Source organism: Cetorhinus maximus, chromosome 13, assembly GCF_964194155.1.
Source record: "Cetorhinus maximus chromosome 13, sCetMax3.hap1.1, whole genome shotgun sequence".
Lineage (NCBI taxonomy): Eukaryota > Metazoa > Chordata > Chondrichthyes > Lamniformes > Cetorhinidae > Cetorhinus > Cetorhinus maximus.
The window spans coordinates 102205529-102228688 of NC_135891.1; the positions used below are offsets into that span (position 1 = coordinate 102205529).

Sequence of the window (23160 nt, forward strand, 5' to 3'; positions counted from 1 at the left end):
AAACACAAATTCCATTTTATTTAGCTTTTCTATTAGCATTTCAAATACCTGTGTTTTACATTTAACCCCTTTGATGATTCAAACCTTGCAGTCTAACAGTCTGTGGTTTACTTAAATTATTCTCACACACAAACATAAGCATAAGCCTGCTTTAAAGTATCCCACAGTAATATCAGGAAAAATATGATATTCCTTTACAGTAGGTTGTTCCAATGCAGTGATCTATATAGTATTGGTTACACAGGAATGCCTTTGTCAGATCAGTATCTTAAGCTGGAAGAAGAACGCAGGCAACAGCAGAAGCAGGACAGACAGAAAAAGAAGAAAAAACAAAAGAAAGACAAGAAAGGCAAACGTCGTCATGATTCACTTCATACTGAAAGTGATGAAGACATTGCTCCAGTTCATCATGTTGATATTATCACAGAAGAAATGCCTGAGGTTAGTAGCTAATTTCGCCTTTATCATCCTGTGGTACTAAAATCAAATTAATTTGTGATTGAAGATCGATTTAACAGATGATTGGGAAAAAAATTTGAGTTATGCGCATTAGATAGGTCTTTAAAACTCCCCACTAAAAGCAATTTGAATGCCATTGAAAGTTCACACATCATAACCCTGGATGTATCTGATAATATTGATATGGTTTAAGCAAATTGACAGGGCACATAGGGTGATTATAGGCAACCCATGATCACTATTAATTCCAGTTTTGCATGCCGGAGGGATCAAGTTACTGCAGCTTTGAGGAAGTATTGCACTACTCCATCTTTGGATAAGATGTTAATCCAAGGTAGCCTCTGCAAGCTGATGTGTAAGATCACATTCTCCTTTTCAAAGAGTAAGGAGTTTGTGTGTTCCAGCAAGAGAGATTTTGACTGTAAAAATAGTCATTTATTGCAGTTGTATTTGGGAGAATCTTGATGTACAGATTAGTTACCTTAAGTCCACTGCATATCAGCAAACTTTTGGATGAAGTATATTGACTCAAATTTCTCAAAATGATATATGAAGGCAGGACTTTTTTTTTCTCTCAGGCACTCTTGCTCTCACTTTTGACCTGGATTTCCCATCACTTTTTTTCCTTTTTTGCCTTCTTGCTATATCTCAATTTCTAGATCTCATCATCACAAGTGCACTCTGTCAAGTGTGCATTCGCTCTTGCATGTACTCTCTGGTTCTCTTTCATTGTCATGTGTATGCACTTTTTTCTCTCAGGTTCTATCCTTTATGTTCTCTCGTGCTTATGGTGTTGTGCTCGTGCTCTCTCAATGTGAAATTTAGCAATGTTTAAGGAAGCATTTTACAATTTCCAAATTGCCTTTTCTAAATACCAAAAAATTAGCATTTTTGGTTAGTCTTCGTTCAAAGTCAACATGTATTTTACAGTGTGAATTCTCTCGACTAGAATGCTGAAGAAGTACTGGATAAATACAGGTCCACGCTGATCCAGACAAATGTTTTGTAAACTATGGCGTGCATCTTTTTCTCACTTTATTAATGTACTCAAAAGTATTTCCATAACTTGCATAAATAGTAACTCCTTAGGTTGAGGTTATTACCTTAATTCTTGCAGATCCCCCCCCCTAGGTTTCATTATAATGGATTTTTTCACAGTGGATGCCAAATTAATGAACACAACATTTCAAAATTATGCCTCAGTCTCTTTTAACTGGTAACTTCTCTGGTACTGTCATCATCAACAGAACATTTTCAAAATTTCCTCTACTGAATTCCATCTCCCTTTTATTTCTCTGTCTAATGACTACCTTCATATCACATCTGTAAATTAATTTGTGTTGTTTTAACATAATATTTGGTTAGACCCCAACTAGTACACTGATACTCATGTTGAAGTGAAATGAATAGTTGTGGAGGAGAGTGGAATTAGTGGAAAAAATGATTGGTGAAGAGGTATGTTTTTTTTTAAAACGCTTATTGATAATGCAGCCACTACAATGGTTTCTTCATCACGAGTGAAAGGTGACCCTTAACGCTGCACTTCTTTTAATAAGGCTTTTCACACTGATCTTTACCAACACGCTATTCATTGTTTTTGGGTTTTGTTCAGAATGCCTTACCTAGTGATGATGATGATAAAGATCCAAATGATCCATACAAAGCACTGGATATTGACTTGGATAAGTAAGTATACATTTGTTTGTCACAATTGTCACAAAGTCAAGAAGCTACTTTTTAAAATAACTATTAGCATTTATTCTGTTTGCAGCTGACATTTACAAAAGGTGCTTATAACAAAGTATTATTGGTTCTGGTAAACGTTCAAGTGATTTCTAAAGCAGTGAGCTGTGGCTCAGTCAGCACTCTTGCATCTAAGTTAAAGATTTTGGGTACAAGTCTCACTCCAAGACTTGAGCACAAAAATCAAGAATGACGGTCCATTGCCAGGCTTACGGAGTGCCACAGTGTTGGTGGTGCCATCTTTTGGCTGAGACATTAAATCTTGGCCACATTTGCTCCTCAGCAGCATGTAACAGATCCCTTTTCACTATTTTGAAGAATAACAGAGATTATCCCCCATATCCTTTAGCAAAGACAAAGATTATCTGGTCATTATCACATTGCTGTTTGTGGAGTTTGCTGTGTGCAAATTAGCAGCCACGCTTCATACTTTGCACTCCAAAAAGCATTTTGTTGGCCCTAAAGCGCTTTGAGATGCCCTGCAGCCATGTAAGACACTGGATAATTGCAGTCTTTCTTTTACGTATATGATCGCAAGGATTATTCTCTCATACTGGTGCTCACTATTGTTTAGTTTTCTAGAATAAACATTTTGTGTGTTAACAATGTTTAATCAGTTTTTGTACATTCTGATTAATAATTACACCAGTTTTTTTTCGCAGATAATCTGAGTCTTTCCCCTGTGTTTATGCACTTTTAAACAAATGATTGGAATTTGTACTTTCATTTAGTATATCAAGTTTGGATGCTTCAGGAAAAGCTATAATTTTAGATCTATTCCTCCTATTTATTTGAGTACCTTCTGCCCCTCTTTAGATTTAGTTATCTTTCTCTTCCTTTCCTTGCCATTTTATCACTTCCAATAGAATATTGACTGGTCATGTTTGCCCCCAGAGCTTTATGTCTGGCTTGCATTAACTGAGCCACGTGAGCTGACTCTCTCTTTTCGTTTTGTCTTCTCTTGTTGCCCTCACCCCCCAATCTCTTGCACTGCATCTCCCTCGGTAGCCCAGTCATGATCAAATGTTTGCCATATGGGAAATTGCAAAGCACACAAACAGTGGGAAGTGGCATAACTATATCAAGTCCTCACCAATTAAACAGATTCTAATTGACAAAAAGAACGGCAAAATTATTAAATGGGTATAAGATTGCATATACAAACAGCATATAATTCAGCCAACTAAAGATTTTTTTAAGGGTGTGGTTGTGTTTTTAAATGCATAATATTGAATGAATTACTGTACTTTTGAACAGGAGTAAAGTTAACATATATGCACATACAGGATTTGAGAGAGACACTAAACTTCCACTCTACCTGCCAACCCCATCTTATTACAAAATCACAATTGGAGTAATATTACATCTCTGGACACACAACTCCATGAAAACTTTTGATTCCAGATGTAACTACAGAAGTAGTAAAATTTGTCATGCTAACACAGCTAATTTTAATATCAATGCTTAGTGAATTTTTATAATTGCTCCAAAATGAATATCACTAATCTCGGGCTGTTTAATTAGTTCTGTGACTCTTTCTCTTTTTCTTTCCTTCCACACTTAATATGCCACTCCATTTTTTTTTTCTGTCGTTCTTTCTTTTCTGTCTTTCTTTCTACTGCTCGCACAACCATCATCTTTGTGTCCCAACAAAAGTCTAAATCCCATGAAAAAAGCAAGGTATGTAAAGTGTAATGCTTTATTTTTAAAATATACTTGTGATCTTCTATAAATTTGACTTGGAGATGGGTATGTGTTTGTTTTTAAGGATTTAACCCTTTGATATCCACTCATTAAACTACATTTTTATAAATATGATAAAATTTTGTGCAACTTAGTATTTTGTATTTAAATTTGCAATTTCAGTCATCAAAGGGTTAAACTCTGTCATAAACCATACAGTCACTGGTGTTTAGTAAAAACCGCATCAATGAGTTACATTAGAAAACTGTGGAAAGGTTGAAATTCTGCTTTTGATGAGTCTCCCAATATCACAAAATAGGCAGTTTATTGTGATTATATCTATTAACCCCAAGTCATGACTTGCCTTACATTTGTTGTTGGGATACTTGATAAAGGCTTCTTCACTTGCAATTCTGTTCTTTGTCAAATTGGTATGATATTCTGAGTGTGTTTCTCAAATACCCACTTGTTTACGGACTAAATCAGTGCGCTCGGATTTTCTGTTTGGTAAACTTCCCTTGGCATTCTGACCTTTTGAAATTTATAAATGCTTTGCACAGTTTGTTTGATTGTGTGCATTAACTAGCTGCCTGTTGCTTTCTGATCTTAACCAGCTTTTTCATGTTCTGAAGTTTCTCACAAAAACTGGCCATTCATTAAAATACCTGTCAGTAATTTTAAAATGCTTTATCCCTTCCCTTCATCCTCCAATGTTTCCTAATAACTACACCCAGAAGCACCAGTGTTCCATTTTATGATTGACCAATGATTCAAATTGAGCAAATCTATTTTTAAATTACCTGATTTCAGAATTTTGGATTGTTCTTAAAAATAGAGAGTTGGAATTCTGTGTTGACTAGGAAAACATTCAATTCTCGCTGTCAAAATTACATATATTGGTCAGACTTGATCAGTAACATGTTTTCAGCAGGTTCAAGATTTCTTCCAAATGTGGACGTGCTGAGAACTGTGTATCAGACTGTCTTGCGAGTGTTACCTAGGATTTTCCTAGTTGTGTTCACCTCAATCCACCTGGGCTGTTCTGTGTATGAATTGTAGAAACATTGTTTTAATGTACTGATTTGGTGAAACTAAAATTATGGAGCACTGAATGGAATCCAAAACTTGTCCTCACCATAATTTTATTGAACCTAATAGCCACTTAATTGTACGATTTTATTTCTGTGCTATTTTAAAGGCCTTTGGCAGATAATGAAAAACTGCCTGTCAGGACACACCGAGTAATTGAAAAGAAATCACCGGAAGTTGAAGCTGCCCCAGAAGAGGAAAAAAGCAAAAAAATTAAGAAAGCAAAGAAAGAAAAAGACAAAAAGAAGGACAAAGAGAAAAGGGTAAACTAAACCAGTTTGAATTTTTAATAGTTTGTGGAATTGTGTTGGCCCCTGGTGCTGTTTAAGGTAGCTTAATTTAGAACAATGCGGACTATTACCTAAATGGTGGATAAATAAGGTCTAAACGTTGGATGGCATCTCATGTCAAAGTCACCAAATATTCTCTAAATATTAGGGATCCGTTTCCAACCCAGCCTGGACTACTTGGTGCATGTGTGGCAGTAAAATACCTCAAACTAGTCCTAATTGAGTGCAAAACTATAACACAAACTTAACAGAACTTAATTACGATGAACTGTCCATTTGATTCTCATTGGCTGAAATAGTTGATATCCAAATTACATTGTTGTGGTGGGATGTTGTTCTGAAGTTGAAGTTCAGGCACATTGTTGGAGGAGTACAGTAGGGAAGACCTTTACTCAACACCTAGCCTGTTAATGACCTGAATTTATATTTGGTGAATGAATAATGTGAAATCGTCAGCAAAATTACAGCCTATTTTAAAGCTATGTTCCAGCATAAAATTGTTTCAGTTATTACACAATATGATTATTTGCTGAAGACTGGATGTATCATTTCAGTTATTTCAAAAGCAGTTACAGATCTTGAACATGTAAATGAATTATAATGGTTTCAGTGGGCATTCCTGGTTGCTGTGTTAGTCATTAACTAAGCTTAATAAAGCATGAGATGCAGTAATGTGCTCTTAAAATGCTCAATGTTCACATTTCCTTTTATCCATGTTGGAGAACTCATTATTGTTGATGCGTGTTATCATTAGAACAGTAAGATTCTATTCTTAGTTTTTAAACTGTTAGTCTAATTATTACCCCTTTTAATACCATGTGTCGTAAGAATGTGTTACTATTCAAGAGCTGTTCATCCTTGCTATTTCACTTCTTGAAAGCTTGGTGCATCTCTTTCCTTGTGTTGCTTTGGTGAAAGTTGTTGTACCAAGGGAAATGTTTTTCTATCATGAGGGAATCTAACCATCTGCTCCTGACATTCAGCAGTATTGCTATTGCTGAATCTCCCAGTAACAACATCCTGGGGGTTACCATTGATCAGAAACTTAACTGGATTAGCCATATAAATACTGTGGCTGAGAGCTGGTCAGAGACTGGGCATTTTGCGACAAGTAACTTCCCCAAAGCCTGTCCACCATCTGCAAGGCGCAATGTAGGTGTTGAAGCACTCTCCACTTGCTTGGATGAGTGCAGCTCCAACAACACTCAAGAAGCCCAACAGCATCCAGGACAAAGCAGCTACTTGATTGGCACCCCATCCACCACCTTAAACATTCACTCCCTCCGACACCAGTGCATAGTGGCAACAGTGTGTACCATATACAAGATGTATTGCAGCAAATTAGCAAAGCCTCCTTCAACAGCACCTTCCAAACCCACACAAACGGCCACCTTGAAGGACAAGACAGCAGACAAATGGGGACACCACCACCTGCAAGTTCTCCTCCAAGTCACATCATCCTGACCTGGAACTATATCGCTCTTCCTTCACTCTCTCTTGTTAGGTCAAACACCTGGAACTCCTTCCCTAACAGTACTATAGGTGTACCAACACCAGATGGACTGTAGCAGTTCAAAAGGTGGCTCATCACTACCTTCAAGGGTGATTAGAGATGGACAACAAATGCTGGCCTTGCCAATGGCGCACTCATCCCATGAAGGAAAAAATTATTGGCAGCACACTTAATTTTCTAAGTGCCATAATTTGCAATAACTACCTTTGACATGCACTGGTGAATTAGTTATTTTTAGATTTTTAAAAAATAAATGATTGGAATATATTTACTATCTGGAAGTCACCAGCTTTTGTTGAGTAAGTTTCTCTTGATTAAATACTTATGTTTGATTCTGTAGCGCTGTAACTATCCAATTCTTGCAGTAGGCACGATAGGCCAGACTGTTCACTGTGCAAGAGGGCACTTCTTGCTAAGTTGGAATCATGTTGGCAGCCCTTGCCTGCTGTCTGAGGAGAATTAAGTTATATTCTTCACAAATGTGATTGCTTTATGTTTCTGTGCTATCTGTTCTCTTGGTACAGAAAAGTAAGGAAAAAGCTAGCAAAAAGCATAAGAAGTCTTCTGAAAATGCAGAGAACGAACACGCTGCACCTGAAGAAATGATTACACCTACATCCAAAGAGGAAGAAAATGAAAAGCCCACAGGAGAGGTCTGTACTGTATATTTGACAAAAAAATCCCTCCTTTAATAATTAAGTAAATTGTTGGTCGAAGATGGTCATTATCGAAGGTGGTCATTTCTTGAGTGCAATGAGTCATCTGCTGTGCATTCTAATGTGGAGCCCAATTGCAGACCTGCATGGCTTTCCACAGTGCAAGCAAGGATAAATTGTCTGATTTTTGTTCGGACTGCCCAGTCTTTCTTGCTTGCCTTTTGTCCTTTGCTGTTTCTATTTTCTCACCCGCAATATACTGTAATGTGGGGGTGAATACTGAAGGAGTGCATTTCTGGATATAATGAGAAGTGTGTGGAGTCGTAAAGTGTGCACACAAGAAACACTTGCCCGTGAGTTGATTGCACTGGAGACGGGATCACGCTTGGCCAGCCCTCCACACATGGTCTTGGACAAGTTAAGAGGACTGGAGATGTGGTTTGCTGGAAATGTGGTTGACTGAAGATGATCAGAGGCATCTTCTGTGCTAATGCTGATGAACGTTACAGGTGTCCACATAGCTGTGTTGCCAAGCTTTCAGTACCAATAAAGGAATACCATTTCCTCTGCTCCATCCATCAAGGCAGCTTTTTTTTCTTTTGTGCACATGAGAAAGGGTGAAGGAGATGGGCATTTTCCATCGTATGTAGAGAACTGCATGCATGCAACCCTCACTTGGTTTGGCTTGTGAACCGACACATTTACCAGGATGTGGCTACTGCCGTGCACAGGCAGCTATGTGGAGCCGCAGGTGAGAGCTAGGCTTATGTTGAGGACCAGGTTCATCCAGCTATAAAGTAGGATGCAGTTGATTGTGCAATATTCTGTCAGTACCATTCACCACAACCCCGACCCTAAAGCAGTCCATGTCCTTGTGCAGCAAGACCTGAACAGCATTCAGGTTAGGGCTAATAAGTGGCAAGTGAAATTCGCATCACAAAATGTGTCACGCAATGCACATCTCCAACAAGAGAATCTAACCATCTCCCCATGGCATTCAATGGCATCATCATTGCTGAATCCCCCATTATCAGCATCCTCGTGGTGGTGGGGGGGTGGTGGTTACCATTGGCCTAAAACTGAATTGGACCAGTCATATAAACTCTGTTGCTACAACAGTAGGTCAGAGGCTGGGGATTTTGAGGCAAGTAACTCACCACCTGGCCTAAAGCTCTCTGCAAGCTGCACTTCTATGTGGCTGTGCACCAGTCCGTCAAGTGCTGCACACTTGATTAATGCCTTAGAGTGGCATGGCTCGCCGCCTCTCCCACTTGCTGGTTCCCTTCCAAACCATTCTAGTCACTGCCTCTCCCACCTTGCTGTTGTCACAGACTCTCCTGCTAGCCACTTCCCTTTCCCCACCTCACCGCCTCTCCATGCTCATCGCCTCCCTCCTGAACCCTCTGAAATTCAGTGCCTACCGCAAGCTTGCCTTCACTGGTCAATATTTGCGTTGGTAGTCGTACAGCTCCACACACTGTAAGATTGGCCTTCTGAGAAATCTTGTCAACAAGGCCTGAGTTGTTTGCTCACTTTGTGCAAGCTTGACGCAGAGATAGAATGCATCAAAGCTATCCTGCGGGACAATGACTACCCTGACCATGGAAAATAGGAGCAGGAGTTGGCCATTCGGCCCTTCGAGCCTGCTCCCGCTTTCTCCCCATATCCTTTGATCCTTTTCACCCCAAGAGCTATATCTAACTCCTTCATGAAAACACAATGTTTTGGCCTCAACTACTTTCTGTGGTAATGAATTCTACAGGCTCACCACTCCTCTGGGTGAAGAAATTTCTCCTCATCTCAGTCCTAAATGGTCTATCCTGTATTCTCAGACTGCAACCCCTGGTTCTGGACTCCCCCACCATTGGGAACATCCTTCCTGCATCTTCCTGTTAAGTCCTGTTAGAATTTTATAGGTTTCTATGAGATCCCCCCGCCCCCCCTCATTCTTCTGAACTCCAGCAAATATAATCCTAACCGACTCGATCTCTCCTCATATGTCAGTCCCGCCATCCCAGGAATCAGTCTGGTAAACCTTCGCTGCACTCCCTCTATAGCAAGAACATCCTTCCTCAGATAAAGAGACCAAAACTGCACACAATATTCCAGGTGTGGTCACACCAAGGCCCTGTATGATTGCAGCCAGGTATCCCTGTTCCTGTACTCGAATCCTCTCGCTATGAAGGCAACATACCATTTGCCGCCTTTACCGCCTGCTTACCTTCAGCGACTGGTGTACGAGGACACCCAGGTCTCGTTGCACATTCCCCCCCTCTCAATTTAAAGCTATTCAGATAAACTGCCTTCCTGTTTTTGCTACCAAAAGTGGATTGGCTCATACTTATCCACATTATACTGCATCTGCCATGCATTTGCCCACTCACTCAGCTTGTCCAAATCACGTTGAAGCACCAGGGAGGCAACATACCATCCTGGAGTCTCGTTTGTGGCCACAGAAGCACCTATCTATTCCCCTTAGAATTGAATCCCTTATAACTATTGTATTCCCACACTTTTTACTCCTCCCCTGTGCAGCAGAGGCAACTGTGGTGCAACAAATTTGGCTGTTGCTGCTTTCCCCTGAGGGGCCATTCCCCTCAACAGTATCCAAAGTGGTATATCTGTTTTGCAGAGGAATAGCCACAGGAGATTCCTGCACTGCCTGCCTAGTCCTCTTGCTCTGCCTGGTGGTCACCCATTCCCTTCCTGCCACTAAAAGCACCATTGACTAAACATTATCTTTGTAGGCAACTTATCACAGAATCACAGTACAGAAGAGGCCCTTCGGCCCATGGAGTCTGCACCGACATGTGACAGACACCTGACCTACCTACCTAATCCCATTTACCAGCACTTGGCCCATAGCCTTGAATGTTATGACGTGCCAAGTGCTCATCCAGGTACTTTTTAAAGGATGTGAGGCAACCCGCCTCCACCACCCTCCCAGGCAGTGCATTCCAAACCGTCACCACCCTCTGGGTAAAAAAGTTTTTCCTCACATCCCCCCCTAAACCTCCTGCCCCTCACCTTGAACTTATGCCCCTTTGTGACTGACCCTTCAACTAAGGGGAACAGCTGCTCCCTATCCACCCTGTCCACGCCCCTCATAATCTTGTACACCTCGATCAGGGCGCCCCTCAGTTTTCTCTGCTCCAATGAAAACAACCCAAGTCTATCCAACCTCTCTTCATAACTGAAATGTTTCATCCCAGGCAACATCCTGGTGAATCTCCTCTGCACCCCCTCCAGTGCAATCACATCCTTCCTGCTGATTCTGGGATCCCAACTTTCTCATCTCGGAAGTAAATGGACAGTTTAAAGCACAGCTGTTTATAACCCCACATTCTAGACACTTTTTTCTGGGACTTTGGAGACTTGCAGTCCATCCACTGTTAGCACTGGCTGCTGCCATTGTCGTCAATTGTAAATATCTTGCATCACCTTCCATGTAAAACAATCTGGCCCTCCTTTAATCTCTAGCAATCAGATCACCCAGTCTGCTGTTAGGCAGACTTCAGAACAGCACATTCATTTTATCTTAAAGAGACAATCCCAAAATGTCACCATTGAGATTTAAAAGACTATTATAAGTGGAAGTGAGCAAGGTATAGATGAGGGTTTCAGCACCTGAGATGGGGCTGGGGCCAGGTTATGTTATGCAAGTGGAAGTAGGCAGTCAGTATAATGGAGAGGATGTGGAGTCAAAAACTCAGCTCCGGTCTAATAAGATGCCAAAGCTGCAAACAGTGTGTTTCAGCCTGAAACAGTGACTTGGGAAAGGGATGGAATGGGTGCTGAAGTTATGGAGTTGGTGGGAGGGGTCAAAGATCATAGTTTTGGTCACCAATGTTTAGCGAAGTGAAATTACAGGACTGGACGAGAAGTCTCAAAATAGAGGTACTGGAGCAGTAATGGACAGGGAAAGCTGGGTGCCTTTAGCATACATGTGGAAGCTGATCTCATGTTTGCCTCTGACTCTGGGGGCCAACATGTACATGAGGAAGAGGGAAGATCAAATATTGATCCTTGGGCAGTTGTGGAGGTAATGGAAGTAAGGAATTGAGGAAAGTTGCGTTGAAGCCATTACTGGAGATGCTGTGGCTGTGATTGGATATTTAAGTAAAAGTAAGCAAAGACAATACCACTGAGCTGGACAGCATAAGAGAGATGTTGGTGCAGGATGAAGTAGTCCACCTTGTCAAAGGCTACAGATGCGTCAAGGTGGAAAAATTATTTGCGCCCACAGCCACAAAGCAGTTCATTTGTGAATTTGATTAGGTTGTATGTGCTGTGGCAGAGACAGAAAACTGATTCAAACAGCAATTTGCATCAAAGTCCCTCAGTCTATTTGTCTTTTTTATTCTCTACATCTTTGTGTAATTTTTACTCTATGTTCCATAATCAGAAATTTTGTATGTAATCTTGCTGGAATTTTTTTGTTTTTCTTGTTCAGGTATCAGATTTAGACTTCTGGTTATCTAATGCTCCAGTACAAAGCAAAGCACAGGTCGGTATACTTGGAGGTCCATTCACCCATTATCAGCTACTTATTTTAGATCGTGCTCCCTAAGCTGGATAGTTTGTAAAGGATTCCATGCAGCTTACAAACAATTTCTCAAAAACAGCTAGCCTTTTTTTTTAATTTATAGAAATTTCAGGAATGGAAATAGTGGTGTGTGTGGTGCTTATTATACAATGTTTGAAGTTCTTGAGAGAACAATATTTAAATATACTGACAATGCCAAATACAGCCAGTGCAAATTGTAATGTGAAAGGCTGCAGAAGAAGACAGGCTAGCAGAATGGACAGACAAGTGGCAGACACAATTCAAAGTAGAAACATATTAAGTAATTGCATTTTGAAAATAAGAATCGAGCAAGGAAATTCGCTTTTCATTTAAAATCTTACAATTTAGTGAGGGAATGGAAGAACATTAATGGATCAATAAAACACTTATCCTCAATAAATATGGCTATAAAAAAGGCAAGGGAAGCCATTATTTTGTAACTAGAATATGTAAATAGATGGTTAGAGCTTAATTAGGCTGAAGTTAAGAGTATTCTCCGTAGGGAATTTGATTAATAGGAAGACATAAAACAATGAACAATAATTCACTAACTTTGCTAGGAATGAGGAGTTACAAATTTGTAAAGATGCCTTAGAAGTTGGGGATTGCTTTCCGCTAGAGCTGGAAGGTTTAGAGAAACTTGATAGAGGTATTCAAATTTATGCAACTTTGGTATGGTAAATAACGATGGAATGTTCCCACTTTTCGTCAAGTAATAAGGGCATAAATTTTAAGATAATCGCACGGGCATAAATGTTAAGATAACAGCAAAAATCCATTGAAGTGAAGGTTAAAAGTATTTCTCCGCATAAATGGTAGTAGGAATCTGCAATAAACCATTAGAGCCGAATTCCTGTCAAAATGAATCAATTTCTGGAAAAGCTATGAAAGGATGGGCAGCAAACAAGATAGCACAATTAGATTATGTGGCTAATGGAGAGGAACAGTGCAGGGGCAGGGACTTGACGGATATCTCTTTGAGCTATAGGGCCCTAACTTCCTCGGGGTGGCAATCAATGTTGGATTGCCACTCCGTGCCCACTTAGCTATGCCAGATTTATTCGGTGCCTGTCTCACCTGGCTTTCCGGCTCAGGCCGGATGCGATCCAGACAGCGCAGCTGTCTCCAAAGCCCATTGCCGCAGTCCAGCAGAGTCAGATAAATGCAGGACAAGCCCCCTTTTTTTACAGCACTAGCTGCCGTAAATCAGCTATGTTTAAAGGTCTGATTGAAATTGACAGACCAGGGAGAAGGTAAGTGTCTACGGTAATTGGGGGGGGAATGGGGGGATCGGAGGCCAGGTGGGGGGAGGAATCTGACATCGGTGGGTGTGAGTCGGACATTCGGAGGGTGGTGGTGGGGGGGATGGGGTCAGGTGGGAGGGTGGTCGGGGTCAGGGAGTGAGAGTTGAGCCCATGTTGGCGGGGGGGTGAGGAGTCTTGTGAGAGTTGGGAGGAATCCCGTGGGGGGAGTCCCTTTGGGGAGTTGAGGGCAGGGGGGAGAGGAGAGGAGTCCCATGTGGGGGGATCGCTCTGGGTCTTTACAATAGTTACCCAGAAGTTGAGGTTTTAATTCTTATTTTTTCCTAAGTAACAATTGGGTGTAACCCTGTCGGAACCATCCGAAGTTTGCGATTTAAATCGTGTTTTCGGATGGTTCACAGCACAAGGTAATTGCCCAAAGGATGTTTGCACTTCCAGGCAATTGCTGTGCAAATGATTAACTGTGAAGTTCCGAGAGGGATTCCCCAGTGCACCTTTGGGGTGTACCCCCCCCTTTTCCAGCAATCTGCCGCTGGGGAGCTCGGAAGTTACAGCCCAAGTTTGGCTAATCCTTCCAAATGTAGGTAGTAAGAATGACAATTTGCCTATTACTACTTGTATTTTTTGAAGTACAAAGTTAGTGACTCCTTTGAATTTTTTATATGTTTATATAATAAATGAAAAATATAGCCAAGAATTTTGCTGCCAGTATTTTGGCGAAGTTTGCTAGCCTTTGCTGATTGATCTATGCTGAAGTACCTGTGTCAGAACTGCTAATACATTGAACTTCCTTGTGCTTCTTAAATTATGTAAGTGCATGCAAGTGGAGGATTTATACTCTGGAATTAACATTTCTGGTGCAGCATGCAGTGGTGTATTAGTTGTGGTACTGAACTAGCAGCTCTGAGATTGAGAGTTGTGAAATTGAATTCTATAAATCAAACAGCTATTCTAATGTCAGGGGAAAAAAATACCATGAAAGCTGTCTGGTTGTGGCAACAGCCCAAATTATTTAATCCTGTCCTTCAAGGGCAGGATCCTACCAGCCTAGCAAGCAATAGCAGGGGCATCCAAGGATGGGCAATAGATGTAGCTTTGCAGGTATCTCCCACAATCTGAGAGCAAATATCTTAGTACTGTGCTGGCATTAATAATATGATGATATAGTTGGTAGTTTGCCGTTGTACTGGTTGATTTTCAGTGAGAAATGAAATCAAGTGAAGAAAATTCTTGTCATGTGGATGGCATTCAGTTGAAAAATGTGATTTTTTTTTTGCAGCCAGAAGCACCTAGGAATGAAGTGGCTTCTGAACCAGTGGCTTCTGAACCAGAAGAGACGTTAAAAGACAAGGATAAGGAAGAGGATGCAGTAAGTTCCCATTCTACAGAGACTGATTTAGCAACTAGCTGTTCCCTTAAGCAATATTACACTAAAACACAAGTAACAAGTGCAATGTAAAAAAAAAAGTTTAAGCACAAAATTTCCATGAGGGAATCCTACATTTTCATTCTACTCATTCAAGTTTGAATACTTGCTGCATAAGTTAAATACTTCATCCAATTCATCAAACTTGGTTAACAGCCACCCTTTTGATAACGTTGAGGTTTGTCATTCTGTCCTCAAAGGTTGTTTAAGTGAAAATTATTGTTTTTCACATGAGGTTACATTTTGTTATCAGGTTTTGTTCCTTTTGAAAATCATTTCTTGGAAATGGTTGTTGCTGAAGGTGTAAACTCTTTATTATTAATTAACTTGAAGTATTAAAACACAATTAGAAATTAGTGTGTGTGCAATATTAAATTCAACATAACACTTGCATTGCTGTGAGGTTTTTCAAAAAATGCTAAATATTATGAAATGTGAATGATTAATTATTGGAGAATTTTTGAATAAGTACATGTTGGTCATGAATATATGGCATCCTAGCTTTATTGTAGAAGATCAAGAGGGAGAATTCAGTGATAACCAATGTTCCCTCTAATGTACCTTCACTGTGTGCAGGCCCATTATTTGCACTGCTTTAGTTCCTTATAAGATTGTTGCGTGTGTGCACATCTTAAATGGACTATTGTTTGTTCCCTATCCAGCACGTTCCTGATTGCTATGTGGCCATGCAGCAATGCAGTTTACGGGGTAAGCTGGTCATAAACCATCCATGTTTTGGTAATTAAACAAGCACAAACAACTTGTGATGCTTTTTACAAGCACAAGGTGCTTTATGGAGGCTTGACCAGAAAATTAAAGCTGAAATCAAAGAAGATAATAGCATTGACCAAAGGTTTAGTTTAGAATGGTGATATAGTTCTCAGCCAAACTTTGCAAGTAGATTATGGCTGTCACTTTTGTACAATAAACATAAACCTTATCATTAAGCATGGGACCTAAATTAAGATTTTTTGATTGCTGTGCCACTACTGCTTTAGAAATCATCAAAGCACAAGAAGAAGAAACATAAGAAAGATAAGACAAAAGAAGAAAAGAAATCAAAGAAAAAGAAACACCACAGTGACGAAGAGGCTCAGGAATCTGTTCAGAATGGTAGCTTGGACGAAGAGCCCTTACCGGTATGTGAATTTGTACACTAACAGGTTCTGACGTTCAGGATGATGGTGATCCCTTTACATAGAGGTATCAAAATAAATACGATTGAATCAGTATTGTGGATATTCATGTTATGTTTTTGTTATTCCCATGCTGTGAAGTCTTGCGATACTCATTTCTGTAAGGAAATGAGTAATTAGGAAACAGTTCTTAAAATATTTAAATTTGCAGGCCATAATGAGTAACAGTTGAATTGTCAAGCAACATTGTAATAAATATTGCAAGTACCCTTCAGGTTCATAAGCTAATTTTTTAAGTTATTTTTAGGCCTACCCCTCTTTCCTGCTTATTGTGTCTGTTTGAAACAAACGCACTTTCGCGTGCGTGCATGCGCACACACACACATACACACACTTGAGAAGTTGGGAGTGATAACTCATTCTCTTGCATTCTTTACTTGCCATTAAGTCTGGGCTACTAATGATTTTTCAACCTATTTAATGTCTGACTTGAGCCACAAAATATGTATATGTGGGACGTGTGAAAGAATAAACAATAGCCTGTTTAAATCTAGCAAACCTAACCCAAGAAAAAGAGAAACCATCTTTATCATTTTAAGGCACAGTTCTGTTATTGTTACATCATATTCCCACGCAGCTATTTGTGCTTGTAGCCCACCAATCTTATTCATCACACTTGGTTCATTCGCCATGCATTTATTCTAAACTTATCTTTGTGTTCCTCATAGTTCTTCTTCTTAGTCTGTTCCATCTAATATGGCACTACTTCCCTTTCTATTACTATCCAACACACTCACTTTATGCACTTTATTCCACTCTTCTACTTCTATATGCTAGTGCCGACCTCCTTGCCAATTTAGTTCTGGTGAACCATTATTAAAATCTTCCCACTGAAATCTAATTTGTAAGGTGTACAGCAACCAGATTTCAAACATATATGGCTAAGTTGAATATTTTGTTCTGAGTATGCTTTGAAATTTGGCAATTGTATATAATTCCCAGAAATAGTAATTTTTTAAAAAAGAAAATACTGCAGATGTTGGAAATCTGAAATAAAAACAAAATGCTGGAAACTTAGCAGGTCAGGAAGCATCTGTGCCAAGAGAGTTATTGTTTCAAGTCGATGACTTGTTGCCAGAACTAGAAAAAAGTTTGAGATGTAACAGATTCTAAACAAGAATGGGAATTGAGGGAGGAGAAGAATAACAAAAGGGAAGGTATGGAGTGCAAGGCAGGAGAGATTAAATGACAAAAAGGATAATGGTGCAAGGCAAAAGGAGTTGATATAGGACAAGTATAGAAATGAAAGATAGATCTGGAGGAGGCCTAAACAAATAGAATCAGTACTGACAAAAGCTGTACAAGTAACTGGATCTCTATACTTGGAAACGTGCAGATGTAAGGGTGATTAAATTGAGATATATAAAATAGTGGAGGGTCTAGATTGTGCTGATGTAATCCTGTTATTTCAACAGAGGTCAAGCTTATGAGTTATGTAAGGCAGAAGTAGGTTGGATATTAGGCAGTTCTTTTTCTCAGAATAGTGCGCCAGTGAAATAGGTTGCCAGCTTGTGCCAGGAATGGTGGATTACTGTGTTCCTTCAAGTGAGACCTGGGACTCACTTGTGGGGGCTAGATATCCTGTAATGTAAAGGAGAGTCATTGTGAACTCCAGGACTTTCTTCAATTACCTAAGGCAGGTGAAGTGGAATTTTGCTGTTTCTGTCCTCCGCCCAATCCCATTGCTCCCAAATTGGCATGTGTTTTCAACCCCCCTTCCTGGAGATTGCAGAACTGAACATTTCAACTGTGTTGGACAGGCCGGATGGACTAATGGGCCTTTACCTGCCTGTCATTTTGTATTTTTGTAAGTTCCATTGATGTTTTTAATATTTTGCAGCCGATGTCCAACTACTGCCTCCTAGCAGAAGATTCTTATGTTAAGATGGTGAGTACAATAATACTTCGGTCTATATTGTTTTACAAGTTGCATTTTATATGAAGCATTTTACATATTTTGAAATAGCTCTAGAATAATATTTCTTCATTTTTTCCTACATTATTTCATCCCTCATACCTGTTTGTGCTTCCTGCACCTTCCTGCAGGTGACATAACTGCATAGTTTGGGCTGTGGCTTGTTCTGCACATCTGTGATCAGATTTCATTCAACTGCAACTAGCAGATTACTTTTTTAAATGCACATGATCCTATTATAATCTTTCAGAGTATAACACACACGCAAAGGATTGTGATGCACTGTAATACAAACTGGCCCAATAGTTTAGAGTTACACAGGTGATTATAGCTAGGATGTATATGACCATCTATTTGCAAACAATGTACAATTGATTTTTGTACCACCCCAGAATTATTATTGCAGAGGCATATAAATCAACAATGCCAAACATACATGAAAGATTCCTAAAGCTAGAGAGCATCATGTCTAGATGTACTTGTATGTCTCTTTATATAGTGCACATTGAGAAGGAGCCATAGCAGAGAAAAAGGTTGCATCATAGATTTGAGCCCTTTTGATTGGAGTACAAGAATGTCAGGCAAAGGATTTGTTCCTCAACTGCATAGCAAGACAAAACAGGCCCTTAGTCATTCACTTCTGATTTATTTTCCCTTGAACCACAGCATGTTTTGTCAGTCACCAACTGTCCAAGATGTTTGTTCAGGGAAATTATTAATGATTTTGAAAGGGAGCTTTTTATACTCTTAGCTTGATAGATAAATTCACATTTATTCATTCATTTTGTGTATTTTTTTAAAGTGCTGACAGCTACCTATAGTGCCAGTTGTGCCTATAGGTGGCGCTGTGATGGCCTTTTTCAGCATTAAATGCCTGTCCTATAATGTCAGGAGCGTTTGGTTTTGGCAGTGAAACTTGCTACATAGCTCCATAACAAAGAACAGCATTTTCAAGAGTGCTGTGCTTTATGCAGTCCTACGTCAATCAGTCTGTTCCAGTGGGGCTGACCAGTTTGAAAGAGCTCTTTTTGCTAATGTGCCAGATCAGAAAACCCCTGTACTCTTTACCTGAGAAAGCAAGGTCCAAACTTATTACTGGAATTTTAAATGTGTCGTATTCATCATCACTCTCAGCCCTTGCTGCCCCATTCGCAAAAACTCCCGTTGATGGAAAGTTCTAAAGTTCGACTAACAGAACCTCAAATTTTACCAGCATTCATAGGCAAGCTAGACACTTCTGCCACCCACCCCCCACATGCACCACCAAACACCCCTGGGACATGTAGAAAACTCAACTCCAAAGGACAAGTCCAGAGGCCTAATTAGAATAGCAAATTATTCTTACCCATTGATTGGGAAGTTCAGTAATTTCCTTTTCCCACCCTATCCGAAGCAGCACAAAGTCATCCCTCTGGAAATTCAATAAGCCTAATGCAAATTCCGCACACTTAAATTAAAACCGTGATCAGCACTATGTAATACTGAGTTGGAGAGTCGAATGAAGCTTATGCAAGGTTTCCAACATTAATCTGAAAGAGGTTCAAAGGCTGACAACTCTCCTTTGCCACCTACCCCCGGCCCGACCACCTGTCGAGAAACTACATGCTTAGCAATGACTATTCGAAGAATGTTTGCTACTGCTGCTTTTCTCTGTCCTGCCCTGTCTTAATTTCTTTCCCTTTCCTCTCCCACTGTTCTTCCCTGCACTGCTCCTCCTTGAACCACATACTCTACTTGGCCTTTATTCTCCTTGTGCAATACCATGGGAGATTGACTATTGTACTAAGTATGTTGAATGTTTTTGTAACAAAATGATTATTTAAATAAGTTTATCTTTTTTGAACTATTCACTAGATGTATGATATTCAAGGAAATCTTCAGGATGGAAGTCAAGTTGTTGTATCGGTTATCTTTGAAAATCAAAGTAGTGGTTACCTGAAATCAATGGAGTTCAATGTTTTAGACTCTCTCAACACTAAATTGGTTCGACCAGAAGGGTCCTCTATACACGATGGTATATCAGTTCCTTTCCAGCTCCCACCAGGTGAGACATTTCATTGATATGGTGTGATCAGTAATTTTAGTTGCTTCTAGGATTATACTTTGAGATAACTCCTAACTATTTGAACAGTGCTCCAGAAATTGGTTTTAAACTTCTTGCTGTACAACAAGTTATAAGCCTGAAGAATGAACACAATGATATACAACTAAAAAAAAACTGTAGTTGCCAGAAATCTGAGATAAAAACAAAAAGTTGACGACGAGCCGGCCTAGCCAGCATCAGTGAAAGAGAAAGGGCAACTTAATGTTTTGGGTCGTTAGGGAGGACCTCCTAGCTTAATGGATTTTGACTGTCCTGTGCATTTCTCCCATCTTCTGGTTTCATTTTACAATATCCCAACAGAGTTGTGCATGTGGCCTGTCACCATTTAGTATTGTCATGCTTGTTTTGTTCTCTGAAATATCAGTGGAGGAGTCTATACACAGGAGAAAAGGGAGAGCATTTCTTACAACCACTAACAGTGGAATTATGTGCATGCTGGAAGGTTGCAACACAGCCATTTTTTTCTTCTTTGTTCATAGGATGTGGGTGCCATTTATTTCCCATCCCTAGTTTTCCTTGAGGCAGTGGTGGTGAACCACTGTCTTGAACTGCTCTAGTCTGTGTGGTGTAAGGGAGCTGTTAAGGGGTTCCAGGATTTTGACCAAACGACGGTGAAGGAACAGCAATATATTTCCAATTTGATGGGGAACTTGCAGGATTCTTGGGGTGTGATGAAAATCCGAAACCATTTGAGCATTGTACATTTCTTTGTCCATCAATTCATGGCTAATGACTTATGTTTAACTGCCATGTTTCTTAGAAAACTGACCTGCTGAATTGCATTTTATTTCTCTAGAAGTTTCCAATGAAGCTCGGTTTGTGTTTACTATGGAAAGTATAGTCATGCCACAGAAGCTGAAAGGAACCCTTACATTTATAGTAAAAGTAAGTTCAAGCTTTGGCTATGTTTTCTGTTAATGTATTTTCCTTGCATTGTATTCAGCCTTTCATAATCCTATTTTTTTTCCCCAGACAGATGATGGATCTTCTCATGAAAAACTTGATTTTAAGTTGCACTTCACTTGCACTTCGTACATGATCACGACGCCTTGTTATAGGTTTGTTTTCAAGTTCTTCTGTTTTACTAGGAAAGTTCTGCTTTATGAAAACATCAGCGGATCCCAAAACACTTCAAATAAAAAATGATACTTCATTACATAATCATGAAGTCACTGAAATAAGAATAGAAAAGTCAACTGTATGATCAGGCTTGCAGTACTTTGCATTACACGCTAACCTGATTTTTAAAATATATTCATTCGTGGGATGTAGGCTTTGCTGACTAGCCTGGCATTTATTGCCCATCCCTAATTGTCCTTGAGAAGGTGGTGGTGAGTTGTCGCCTTAACTGTTGCAGTCCATCTGATATAGGTACACCCACAGTGTTATTAGGGATGGAGTTCCAGGATTTTGACCCAGCAGTAGTGAAGGAATGGTGATATATTTCCAAGGCAGGATGGTGGTGGTGTTCCTATGCGTCTGCTGCCCTTGTCCTTCTAGATGCTAGTGGTTATGGGTTTGGGATTGTTCGATGGTCTTGGGTAAATGTGCATTTATTCTGTTCCCAGTTATTTGTAACAGTGTATTTAAACAATTGAATATGCACACTCCATCTTTAAATCCTGTGGTGGACAGCATGATGATACTTCAGTTTTACTGGTAAATGAATGAAGCAGCCAGTGGTTTTTTGTTCATTTGTAGGAAGCTATGCTTTTGAAGTCCACAATCCTTCATTTGGGACATGTTGTTCTTCCTCACTCCTATCTTTTCAGTTTTAATCCCTGGCATTTGTATCTGGAATAATAGCTCAACATTGTAATGATATTGGCTTGGGGTGTCTGCAGCAATAGGATAGCTCCAACATTTGTTGTACGGAGCCACCTCAGTGTTTGAGAGATGTTGCAAGTTTTTTTTAATATATTGGACAACCCTGATTAATTTTGCAGGAATTAAAAGGTCTTGCTAAAAGTCTGTTAATTGAAAACTGAAGAAACAGGGTCTTGCAATGCCAACCTCGATCAGAATCTCCTGTTTTAGTCCTGGAGTAATACTTTTGACACAACACTAATATGACTAATAATATAAACCTGCTTTTCCCTCCTTTCTGAAACCTATAAACAGGACTGCCCTGGTTGACCCATCATTTCAGTATTTTCCTGCCCCTCTGAACTAACTTCCTATCTTCACTCTTTTTCCTCTCCTTGTCCAATCTTTTCCCATCTATACCTGTGACTTTTCCGTCATTTCAACAATTTTCAGTTTCCTGGCCCTATCAGTCTCCTCTTTACTATGGACTTCCAATCTCTCTACCAGCCCTGACCAGGATAGCCTGAGGGCTTTCCACTTCTTCCTTGAACAGAGGCTCAACAAGTCCCCATCCACCACCACTTTCTATCTGCCTGGCTGAACTTGTTCTCTCATTGAGCAATTTCTCCTTTATCTTGATTCACTCCCTCCAAATAAAAGGAAGTAGCTTTGGATACCAGCATGGGTCCTGATTATGCCTGTATTTTTATAGGATTTGTGGAACATTGCTTGTTTCAGTCCCACTCAAGCTCCCTCCCTCAACTTTTTTTCTGGTACGTTGATGACTATTGGTACTGTTTCCTGCTCTCGCCCGGAACTGGAAACTACTTCAACTTGCTTCCAATTTCCATCCTTTTCTCACCCTTACATGGTCCAACTCTAACACTTCCCTTCCTCAACTTTTCTACCTCCATTTCTAAGGATAATCTGTCTACTAATGTTCATAAGCCCACCAACTCCCACAGGTACCTTGACTACACTTCCTCAAACGCTGCCTCCTGTGAGGACTCCATTCCATTCCATTCTCCCAGTTTCTCTTGTCACATGTTCTGACGATGCAACCTTCCACAACAGTGCTTCTGATGTGTCTTCCTTTTCCTTCAATTGAGAATTCCCCCCCAATGTGGTTGACAGGATCCTCAACTGTATCTGACCCATTTCCTGCACTCAGCCCTTCCTTCCCTCCCCGAACACCTGTAGGGTCACCCTTGTCCTCACTTTCCACCCCACCAGCCTCCACATTCAAATGATCATCCTCCACCATTTTCGCCACCTCCTAGCATGATGCCATCACCAAACACATTTTCCCCCCTCCTGTCAGCATTCTGAAGGGACGGTTCCCTCCATGATACCATGGTCCACTCCTCAATCACCCCCAATACCTCAACACCTTCCCCTGCAATCACAGGGAATGTAACACCTGCTATTTCACCTTCTCTCTCTTCCCATTC

The 23160-nt window shown here is 40.1% G+C and overlaps 1 protein-coding gene across 3 annotated transcripts in view; it reads left to right on the forward strand.

The window, feature by feature from the left end:
* The window catches only part of ap3d1 (adaptor related protein complex 3 subunit delta 1), a 92007-nt gene that overhangs the window by 63344 nt on the left and 5503 nt on the right, over positions 1–23160 (forward strand). For all 3 annotated transcript variants that reach the window (XM_078555911.1, XM_078555910.1, XM_078555912.1), the window contains 11 exons: positions 245–441; positions 2072–2145; positions 5084–5237; positions 7302–7430; positions 11887–11940; positions 14542–14631; positions 15687–15827; positions 17725–17772; positions 19654–19843; positions 20700–20788; positions 20876–20961. In XM_078555911.1, the coding sequence (XP_078412037.1) occupies positions 245–441; positions 2072–2145; positions 5084–5237; positions 7302–7430; positions 11887–11940; positions 14542–14631; positions 15687–15827; positions 17725–17772; positions 19654–19843; positions 20700–20788; positions 20876–20961 (1252 nt within the window). The remainder of the gene's footprint in view (positions 1–244; positions 442–2071; positions 2146–5083; positions 5238–7301; positions 7431–11886; positions 11941–14541; positions 14632–15686; positions 15828–17724; positions 17773–19653; positions 19844–20699; positions 20789–20875; positions 20962–23160) is intronic.